The following is a 12020-nucleotide window of genomic DNA, read 5'->3' as shown; positions in this document are numbered from 1 at the left end:
CTTTCCGTTCCCCCTTTCCCTTTTCCAGAATGGGCATGAGAAAGACTATAGTATTGAAATATGAGAAAACACCAACCACCAGAATGACACAAAATGCAAATGTAAGGTAGGTTTATGTTTGTGAATGTCATTAACACCAGGCGCCAGCTTATGTGTCAGAGCTGGAACTTTAATCTGAGACCTACTCACTCCACTTCCACATCTGAAAGTAGCACAAACTTAATATCCACCCACCTTCCTTTGGCAGATTTAAGAGAAACTGATAACAATATTCAGTAGTTTTATTTCCTTAGAATGTAGTCATAACAATATTACATAAAGAAAATGCTCGAGAAAACCTCTGACCGGTATTCCCAAAGATCTAAGGTTCCCGCAGGCAGATCCATTTCAGTTTGTTTAGATTTTTTTTGTGGAAATTAAATTGAGACACAAAGAATAAATATTTAGCCTTCATCTTTGACCACACAATGCGTGGAAGCGTATTTTGGCCTTTGGAAGTTGCTTCTAATTGTTCAAAGTATAACACAGTAAGTTGCCTAGTATTCATACTATGAATATGGATTAGCATCTGCAACCATTTTTAGAGTATAGATCCATAACTATAAATGCACAGTGGAAAGCCTTTGGATAAAGCTAATGTTCTGCATACAGAACAGCTGCTTCGTATAGCTCACATATGTTATATGAGTAAAGAGAATGTGAAATAGCATTTTAAAAGGTTTTTCTTTAGTTACAGAAATGCCTGGGAAATAGCGAAGTGTCATTAATTTCCAAATGTAAGATTTTTAGCATGCTGTTCTCCCCTTCCTGCGCCCTCAGATAACATTTAGACAATGTAAGATGTGAGAGGTGTCTTTCCTAAACCTCAGGGGTAAATTGTTTTTACCCACATGTACTTAACTCAGAAAAGAAGAAGGCTTTCTGTGTGGGATCACATAAGAGGCACATGCAAGGGGCAGCAAACAGCTCCAGCACTGATAGATGGACATGGCCAAGGACTTAAGGACCTGTGTATTTTTCAATATATGGGTAATTGGGAGCACTTGGATATTGGAGCTCATTCAATGAATACTGAAACAATGGCCAGGTTTTCCAATAAATCGGTGTGGGTTTGCATTCTACTGGGCATTCCTTTCATATCTTTCTGAATAATACTCATTGATTGACTGGATGAGACCACGAATGCTTAGCAATAGCCAACTGTATGTATTTAAATCCGGCAAACCTTTGCGCAAGAGATATGACTCTCGTTCAGGAAAAACAACACACACACACACCTCAGTTTGAATTCCAAGGCTTTGGAAACTGTGCATACATAGAATGAGCAAGGGATGGAGAAATCAATTACAAACCATAGGAAATTTCAGTGCTTCTTTATGCTGAAAGACACACTGGGACAAGCACACATATATCAATCTATCGTTCTATATTTTCAGTTCTCTTTGTGAGATGCAGTGAGCCCATCCTTAGAGACTCAAGCTTATTGATAGCTTATTCAGACTTTGCCTACAACCTAGCCATTTACATCCTAATAAGTACAGAAGGTGGCAAACACATGTTGATTCTGCTTCATTCATCTTGTTCAGCTCAACCCACATAAGTGTTTAGAAAGCAATGAAAAATTGTGCTTTTGATGAGAAAGATCAAATAAATGATCACCGGATGGTCTCCGAACAAAAGCTTAGATGGTGTTGGGAAGGGGAAAAAAAAAAAGAATATTGTGGTTATCAAAGCCTCGTAAAACCCAAGCTTGAAGCAATCAGGATTTCCAGTCTTCCAAATGCAATTGCTTTGCTCAACAATAAAAAGGCAAGACAGGCATTGCCTGTCCTGCAGAGAACAGTGGGATCTAATGTGCCTCTTAAGTTCGACACAGCAACAGTTCGACAACTAGTGAATGCAGTCGAGCAAAAGTTAATTGTATCTAAACCCCACTGAAGTCATTAGAGTTTATGTGTCCAGTTCCCACCTGAAATTTGAGAGTGTCTAACTTTTACTGTAAAACACTCACTGGTAATGAGGACAATAATTAGTTTCAACCAGTGAGCAATCTGAACTTTTAATATTAGCATCTAATTAAATAAATGTCCCAACTGGAAGCAAGACGTGTTTCTGAGCATAAACAAGCACAAGCAGGAGACCAATCAAGCAGATAATGATATAGAAGTGTCTATGTGGAACATAATCACCCTAAATGGACTAACTCCTTTTTGAGTGTGATGAATAATTGGTGCACACCATCTACTTCTACAAAGGATTTCTACGTGAATATGTGTATGATCACCTATGTTTGATTTCATGGTCGGGAACTGGTTACGTTTTGAACAATCACCTATAAGGCAAAGGATGCAGATATTTGTGTATAAATTTACCAGTAGCTTGAGTAACGCAATGAAAGTGTATGCATGCAAGATATCAGTGTCATGTATCCAAACTTCTGTGCTTGATCTGTGGTCCAGGCTGTAGTCTGTTTGCTTGAATATTTCTCCTTCTCTATTTTTCCTTTTCAGTTGGCTGTTTTGAATGGGCTGCTTTCTCTCTGACTATGGCTGCCATTTCAAGTCAATCGGAGGTGAAATCACTCATTGTCTGGCAGAATCCTGCCATTCTCATGGCTTTCACAGCTGAAAACCTCACACGTGAGCAAGGGAAAGAAACATTTTGAAGATCAATGGTTGTTGCTAAGGGGAAAGAGTGGCTACAAAGCAACAATCCGTGACCTCCAGGTTTACATTTGGAAGGGTATGAAACATTTTCACTGTATTTGGCTTCAGAGATGGGGGAACTACATTGTGCATTGACCTCTGAGCTCTCTAGGATGGACTCTTTTTTTGTTTATTTTATTTTATTTTTTTAAGAACCCCATTGGTCTTATAAGAAACAGTAAAAAGACCCTTTGTTTAAAGAAGCATTCTACCTTCTGTTTTACAGACTGTTTTTAAATAAGAGTTTTTTTTTAAATCCCATGTACTTTTTTATTATGGAAACCCTAACATCCTGTTCTCAGTATAAAATTCTGCCAAGGCTACCACTTCTCTATAATATGGCTCATGTAGTCCTCTGTCGGCAACCGTCCTTGCTCTTCAGTCTCTTCCTTGGGAAGTGCCTCATTAGACCGGTGAAGAAGCCTCTCTTCCCGATTTTTTATCCTCTGCTCCATCCGCTCCAGCTGCCTCCTATACTGGTATTGCTGTTGGAAGAGGTCTTTTGCATAGTCATACAACTGCATGTCCAAGTCATTAAGTTCTTCAATCCTCCGAATAGTGTTGTTGTCCACTTCCACTCCCCCTGCCCTAGTGCTGTTGTACTGCATGAATGGGCGGATGAATTTCAGATTGAAAGTTCTCTCAAACAAGTACTGCGTTTTCCTCTGGAACTCAGTCAACCCAAAAAAGGCCATATCTTTAAGATTCTTCTTTGCGCTCTCCAGCAGTATCTGTGCTCGCTTGTTTTCTGGTATGAAGGACATATTGTAACAGCCCACCAAGCTCAGGTCAGCCAACATCCTCACTTGGCGGTTGTTGGCTAAGTTATATGGGCACTCCATGAATTCTTGAAGAGTGCATCCTGACCAGTCCGTGCCTTCATAGCATGACGGCAACTCTTCAGGAGTTGGTGTCCGGCCATCGCACATGTGCAAGGATGTTTTCCAGGTGGCTCCCCGTTGGACGTGCCTCCATTCGCTGAGGTAACGGGAGACAGGATCTCTCAGCAAAGTGATGTAGTAAAACTTCCTGAAAGAAAGAAATGTGTATACATTCAGTAAATGTAAGAACAAACAACAGTCAGTATCCAAATCCTGTCATCCTTTGCCTGCTTTTCCTCATAAGAATTTATCTGATAAAAATGATTATTTACTTGTTTATCACAAATATATATGACAAAAAGATTACATTCTTCTAACCAGAAAGTATTTGACTATGACTACTATCACACAAAATGAAATGAATTAGAGTAATAAAAACAAGAGAACTAGCTGTTAAAATGGAACAATCTAGACCAGTGGTCCCCAAGAACTAAAATATGGTCCGTGGTTGCACCCTTACTACACTGTTGCAATGACAGCAACTGGTCTCACGAGTCAACAGGGATGTCGAGAGGGGAGAGGCAGTCTATCCACAAAAGGTGTGACAACAAGCCTTCTGACTGTTGCTTCTCCTCCTTCCTTTTCCTCCCCCTGAACAGAGCCGTTCCATGTCACGCCTGGAAGCAGGGGCGCCTTGATGTCTTTGTTTTTAGGCCTGTTCTTGGAGTTATTTGGGGTGCTGATCCAGAAGATTGCATTGGATAGACCACATCAGCTCTAGATGATTAAATATGGTTGTCTGTGGGTGAGCAGATGACGACTACTGGATGACATATGTTCTGCATCAGAAACTAAAGCTGATGTGGTCTCTCCAATGCAATTTTCTGAATCAGCACCCAAATAACCAAACCGAATCTAAAATTGTCCAAAAACTGATTCATAACCCTTTTGGTACTAATGTTGGAGAGTGGTCCCTGGTCAAAGTGGTCCCTGGTCAAAAATGGTTGGGCACCACTGATCTAGATGAAATGCACACATTATCTTCTTTGCTTAAGAGAAAAATCATTGGTGACCTTGAAACCCTGATTGTATTTTTTGCAGAGAAAAGAAAGTGATATGATAATTTTAGGTTTTGATAATGAGTAAGGCTGAATTAGTGAAATAAGTATATGTTTTGTTTATTTGAAGAAATTAGGATCGATGTATTAAGACTTATAATTACTGGAAAGAAAATGGGAAGTAATTATAATTTCTCTTCATTGTATTGCTATGCTTTCCTTTTGTTCCCTCCTTCCTTTTTCCTTATTTTGCGGTTTTTCATTAAAAAAATCCCTTACTATATCTGGAAGTTCTCTTTGTATATGGGAGAGGGAGGGGGAAAGCATTCTCCCTCCATGCTCTCTGATACTACCTTCTAGCAACACAACGATGTCAGATTTATCATGTGTGACTAAGAGCAACCCTAAGGCAACATTGCCATGGAGTTTTCCTGGCAAGATTTATTTGGAGGGGTTGCCTCTGCCATTCTCTGAGAGCGTGACTTGCCCAGAGTCAACCCACTGGGTTTCCATAGCCTTTAAAACAAGAAACTAACATTTTCTCATTATTATTATTATTATTATTATTATTATTATTATTATTATTATTATTATTGTGATCATCTTCAGCACTATCCATCCATCAACTCCCACTGCTGCCCAAGATGGTTGCATTATTCAAAAGTATCTCATAGGTAGCGGGCAGGATGGTTTCCTGAATTGGAAACAATGCTCATACTCTCACTTTCAACTAATTCACCAGAGACATGAGTGGAACTCTATCTGTAATTACTGAGAGAAGTTGCATTTAATTTAATGGGTACCAGAAGACGTCCAAAGGGCACGTCTCCTGGTTTTGTAAGCAGAGCAAATAGGAATGTCTGCTATTTAGATGGTTGCCGAGAGAAGAATGTCACTCTGTCTAATAAGGAAACATTTATAGAGAAGGGTGGAGAGGAATCAAGCTCCCATATATTCCCTTCTTTCATTCATTTTAATAGCAGACCATAATAATGATTCATGTTTCCTGACCAGGATGTAGCTGCAGTTTCAAATGATCGGTGCTATGAAATCCCTAACAGACAAGAGTAATATTTGGGAGCGGAAGGCACAGGGAAGTGAAGACTGTTGCCAGATGTTCCAGAGGGAGGTAAGAGAGAGAAAATTATTCTAAACGTTATAACCTTTTTACTTTAAAAAAAGGTAAAATATGCAGGGAGAACACACATATACAGAAATTCTGAATCTTATTTAAACCTTTTCCCTTCCTTCCCAGGAGGAAGTATTTAAGATGACTGCAATACCAGTCTGGGTTCTCAGTCCTGAAATATGATCGCCTGGCAGTGCGTGATGATTACAGTTGTACAAGAATCTTAATGATGTGCCAAGAAAGCCCAAAAGCATACTAACAAAACATAAATTTATACATTAATGAAATGTAACAATTTACTGTCTTTGGAACTGTTTGCATGACCTTCTTGGAAATAATTGGTATGTATGATATTTTAGGGTTTTACCAAATATGGAAGCTTGAGTCTGGTCAGTAGAGTGGCTTATGATTGAAACAGGCATGTGTGTGTGTGAATGTATATGAGAGTTCATCCAGGCATGTGTGTGTGTATGTGTGTTGTTGAAGGAGAACAGAGGAATAAGCATCTCTGTTAAGACCGTGGGCTTCCAAAGATGGATGTTTGGTTATTCTGGAAGGCATCTGGTGGATCTAAAATCTAAACATGATCCAAGACATGATCTAAACATATCTTGAGGCTCTGTGATAGACCTATTAATGACCACAGCAAATGGACTTTGGCCTTACAACACTTGAGTTTTTCCTTGATACCCCTTGCACCATATTTCCACCACAATTAAGTTCAGGAATTTGTTTAAATTGTTCTTGCACATAAGATTTCATATACAGCCAGTCTTCCAGATTCTGATGGCTTCAAAATGTGAAAAAATATATCCAAAAGCAAACTTTGATTTTGCCATCTTATATAAGGGAAAACATTTTTCTATGGATTGGAATACACTGGGACCTGAGCATCCATAGATTTTGGTATCCATTAGGGGTTCTTCAACCAAACCTTGGCAGATACCAAGGGGCCACTGTAGTATCACATCCTGCACAGATGTATGGAAATAAAAAGCTGTTATAATGACAAACTATACCCTACCTGGAAGGGCATAGCTTAGTGATAGAATTCATGTGTTCCATGTAAAAGCACATAAGTTCAATCTTAGACCCCTCCACCACAAAACTTTGGAAAGCTGGACCAGTAACTATGGACAGAACTGAGCATATGCCAGATTTCTAGATCTGTATGTTGAGACACAGCAAATTCAGCTACACTTAAGTTTGTGAGTTTACTAATCTTAGTTGATGAGACAAGTCAGGAGTTATAAATGTAGTGCCCTTGCTGACTGATTTCTGTCTCAGTTTGTGTTCTTAACCATACAGAATGGCATTCCTCTGAAAGACCAAACGCCAGAGGCCTCTTGACCTAAGCAAATGCCAGGAGAGCCTCCTTCTGCCTCTTCCTCTTAGCCTGCTGAGGCTGAAAAAAATACCAGTGTCAGCACAAATTTGATGTTGTTGGGAAGCCCTGGGAAATTCATGGGAATGGTTGCCAAGCAACTGTTTCAAGCTGTCTATTATTATTTCTAAATCACCAGGAAGTCCCTTGACTGATGCTGGGCTTGTCCTCTTAAATGTTGCTTGCTTCCTTGGTTAATAATAATATTTTTTCTCATCACTGCTACGAAACATGCTCTGATTGCTATCTTTTTATCATGAGATTTGAGTAACATAACATTTGGAATACATGCCTCAATGGACTCTTCTTTGGCCTGGAATCAACAGGGCCACAACAGTTCAGTAGGAGTTATCCCCAAACTGCATCATTTTTATCATGAGATTTGAGTAACATAACATAGGAATACATGCCTCAATGGACTCTTCTTTGGCCTGGAATCAACAGGGCCACAACAGTTCAGTAGGAGTTATCCCCAAACTGCATAGGACAATTTCCAATTCTTACCTAATTGTTCAAAAGTTTGGCCTAAATCCCTAGACATAAGCTCCTAATACTGTAAAACATTGTTACAGAGAGGTTCTGTCTACCTACTATTACAAAATGAAGAAAGAACTACAGTGTTGTCTAGAGTCCTGATTCATAATATATTAATGTATACAGCTATATAACAAGTAATGTTACAATACTTAGCAACAAAAGTGAGATGCTGCATTGGAAACATAGCTATAATGTCAGGGCTATACTTCATTTCCTGAGCTGGCCTTCCAAACCTACTTTAAATTCAGGCAGCCATAATCTATATGGGGCTTCTATATTTTTCTCTATTTTATTTGATGTGATTTTACATGTTTTTAATTGATTTGATTGTTTTGGTAACTTTATTTGCATTTTATCATTAACCACCAGTATTATTTTTTGTGGAAGGACAGGATATATTGAATAAATACATGAATCAGATTTTCCATTAAAAAAACCCTAGTGTATTTAAAAGACAGCAGGAAATGTTCTCTATTTTTGTACATGCACTCATCCTCTTTTTGTGGCCTGTAACTAACAATACCTAATGATATCCTATCTTGTTAGGGTGTCTGCTTTAATCCATCACACTTGTCATCGAACAGGAACAGAAACCGACATTAAAATGGGGCTTTTCCAGCAGGTATCCACACACCTGCCAGGATGAAATGCCTGCCTCAATGTGATAATGTTTCTGCTGGTGCAAAATACTGACCTCTGCAGCTCCCTACTGCATTAAACAAAGAGCATCTGTCTTAATATAAGAGCCATTAAAAAAAAGTGTGCTAGAATATTGTAAAGAAGGCATCTCTAACTTTGTATCATGAAGAATTGAACAGTTACTTAATCCACACTGTTTGTTTTTGATACTAATAGACCATAGCCTGTGATGAACTATAAAAACCATCAGGGTTTAAGGTTGGTCTGAAGTTTTGCAAAAAAAGTTGACCTAGATTTTTGCAAAAATATGCCAGAATACACTCAAAGCAATTTTCCTTGCGGTGGTTTTTATGCACTTCATCCACCCCTCTGCTAGAGACACACAAATATATAGATTTGAAATATTCTGATTCAAGGCCCTAAGCATTAAAAATTCATAAGAAACAGGAGTTAAATGAGATCAAACAATCACAAAAGTAAAAACCGATTAAAGCAAACATCATTCAAATATTGACATAAAACCAGCACAGTAATTAGTAGGATCCAGAATATCATTTGGAGTGGAGGGATCATCAAGCATCAAATGTCTGCTTAAACCAGTGGCTCCCAACCTTTGGGCCTCCAGGTGTCTTAGATTTCAACTCCTAGAAATCCCAGCCAGTTTACCAGCTGTTAGGAACTGTGGGAGCTGAAGTCCAAAACATCTGGAGGACCCAAGTTTGGGAACCACTGGCCTAAACAAAGAAGTCTTGTATAGACTCCAAAAAGAAAGTAGGGAGGACATTAGTGTTACTTCTCTGGGAAGGGAGTTCCACTTAGAAAGCCCCCTCCCATGTTCCTGGCAGATGTTCCTGTGAAGATGTGGGACAAAGAGAAGAGTCCTCCCAGCAGATTTCAAAGCATGGGCTGGGTCATTAGGTAAAAATAGAGTCCTTCAAAGAACCTGGATCTGAATCATATAAGGCTCTATAGGTCAAAACTAACACTTTCAACTGTGCCAGGGAAGCTATTAGAACAAAGAAGTTGTGTGATCCATGTAGCCAGCCAAGGGAATCAAGGAGCCTGACAGCTCCCCTTTCTTGGTTGGCCCCTCCAGGAACAGACTCATTGTAAAACAGTACCCCTAAAACCCAATCCAGCAAAGTGACCCAAAATAATACAATATTTGATGGCATTTGAAAACTCCCAAGAAACCAGAAGAATGAGCACACTTTCACTGTCTAGACCAGGCATGAGCAAACTTTGGCCCTCCAGGTGTTCTGGACTTCAACTGCCACAATTCCTAGCAACTTATCAGCAGTTAGGAATTGTGGGAGTTGATGTCCAAAACACCTGGAGGGCCAAAGTTTTCTCATGCCTGGTCTAGATCCTGGCATAAGCCCTCCATCAAGGTGACCAATGCCAAGAGCCAAGGCTCTGCACTAAGGACTACCACTGGATTTAGCTATGAGATAAATAGCTACTCAGTCTCAGGACTGAGCTAAATGAGTGTATCTCGTGAGTAACTGTATAAAGGGTTGCAGCCTAGCAATGAAATCTTGGGCATAGCAATTCAGAATAGGATTGCTACATTAAATAGGATAGCTACATTAAATCGGGTGTTGCTTGCCACAACAGCAACAGCTATCAGGTCAATCTAATCCATGTCTATCTCAGAAGTAAGTCTCATTGTTTTCAGTAGAGTTTACATCTAGCTAAGTGCACAGGAGTACAATAACTGGGAGAAGGCAACAGAGTGTGAGTGTGGGTGCATTGTGGTTAAGTGTGGCAACTGGAAAAGAAATAACCAAGAAGGGAACATGGAGTTCATTTTGGTGGCCTCTTGGCCAGTGTCTTCCTGATTCTGGTAGTGTCACTGCAGTAACTTAACAAAATACCATATGTTTACTAAGTATAGTGAAAGAAGTCATCTACTTCCATGTCCCAGAGGTATTGCTAAGAAGGTCAATCTTTAAGGGAACTATTCCATTTTTTTCTTTGACTAATATAAAAGCAAGTATACAGTCCTTGTTAAAATGACATGTAAACACATATACCCTAATTAGGAATGAATAAGTAGTAACCAATTACAACTGGTGACAAGAAAAATGACCATGAAGGCTGGCCCTAAAGAATACTGGTAATGGTTGTACCATTGTTGGGCATCAAAAAACACTCTTACTTGTTATGTGTCAAAGTTAACAAACATACATATCACACTAAGCATGCATTTAAGGCATGTCCCAGACTAGCTGCAACAAAGGAAAAGATGGCAATGTTTACTTATCATAACTGACAAGAACATATTGAGAATGTGCTCAGAAAAGCCACATGTTCAATAAAATTATTTCTTGCTGTTACATAAAACTTTTGCTATAAAATGTTACTGTTGGACCTGTCAAAGCCCTCAGCTGATGTTCTTTTTCAGTTAATGTGATATATAGTTCCGAAGAAAAGTAATCAATAAGCTCCTTCTAAAAAAAAATCTCCGAAAAACCACTTCCCTAGGTCTTTTATTTATCTCTTGATGTCTAACTATTTAGTTTCCATGTTTTTCTCCAGCATTACATAACAGGCCCTTTCTGTTTCAAAATAATTCCATATGTGTATAATAGGTCTAGTTTTCCTAGACTTGTTTCCTTTCAGATGATGCTTATTCAAGCTCTTCCTGTGTCTTTTTGATACACAAAATAAAACCTCTTTCCTTTTGCTAACAAAAAGAACAAGCACTTTTCCACCATGTTTATGGGCAAGCTTATGCAAAATAAAAGTTGTAACACAAATTAACAGAAGAGGAGAAAATAAGGTCCTCATGTCTCAGGTCATGAAGCAAAAGCAAGTTCCAACCCCTATCATCTTTTTATGTTCCCAGCAGTCACAGCCTTCTGCATATCAGTGAATGTGTGGCTTTTGTTAGCTGCATTTATTCTGAAAGGCCATTTTTTTAGCTTGATGTATAGTACCCTTGGGATGTTAAAGAGATGAACTGTTCATGATGTGAAATGCTGAGCAGCTTCATGAACACACTCCTCTGCTCGGGTCATACCTCAAGAAATGCTTTCTGTGGACCAGTCTCTTGCCGTATAGTGATCCCGGTGATAATACTGTTTCAGTAGCTGTTTACATGGGCACCAGGTCAAAAGCCTGGGGATGTAAACTAGCAAGCGAGCAGAAACTGAATGTGAAGGGAAAATAATTAGAACTGCTTTAAAAAACCAAAATTTGAATCTGTGCCATTGAGTGACTTTTAGGTAGGGCTGATAGACATGCAGCTGTCAGTAGTTGGAAAAACTCTGAGCAATGCTCCCCTTCATCTCTACCTATTGATGCGAATCAGGCTTCTCAGCTTATACTTGCCCTAAAAACAAATTTAGGAGTAAGCTGGATGCTTTTCTGAATTTACGTATTCAGTTGTCGGTCAAAAAGCCCAATTTCAAAACTATTTCAAGTATAGTAGAGTCTTGTTTATCCAACATAAACGGGCCGGCAGAACATTGGATAATAAGGAAGAATTTTTAAAAAGTCTATTACACGTCAAATTATGTTATGATTTTACAAATAAAGCACAAAAACATGTTTTACAACAAATCGACAGAAAAAGCAGTTCAATACATGGTATCATTATGTAATAATTACTATATTTACTAATTTACCACCAAAACATTGTAATGTATTGAAACCATTGACACAAAAACATTTACTAAAAGGCAGATTGTGTTGGATAATACAGAACGTTGAATGAGCCAAGGTTGGATAAGGGAGACTCTA

General features: G+C 38.8%; 1 protein-coding gene across 1 annotated transcript in view; it reads right to left on the bottom strand.

The window, feature by feature from the left end:
• Window positions 1-263: 263 nt before the first annotated feature.
• The window catches only part of hs6st1 (heparan sulfate 6-O-sulfotransferase 1), a 263629-nt gene continuing 251872 nt past the window's right edge, over window positions 264-12020 (bottom strand). Inside the window, exon 2 of the mRNA XM_003218394.4 lies at window positions 264-3734. Within this exon, the coding sequence (XP_003218442.1) occupies window positions 3026-3734 (709 nt within the window). The 3' untranslated portion in view covers window positions 264-3025. The remainder of the gene's footprint in view (window positions 3735-12020) is intronic.

This window comes from Anolis carolinensis, chromosome 3 (genome assembly GCF_035594765.1).
Source record: "Anolis carolinensis isolate JA03-04 chromosome 3, rAnoCar3.1.pri, whole genome shotgun sequence".
Classification (NCBI taxonomy): domain Eukaryota; kingdom Metazoa; phylum Chordata; class Lepidosauria; order Squamata; family Dactyloidae; genus Anolis; species Anolis carolinensis.
The sequence above is the reverse complement of the archived record's forward strand: the minus strand, read 5'-3'. Positions and strand labels throughout refer to the sequence as shown.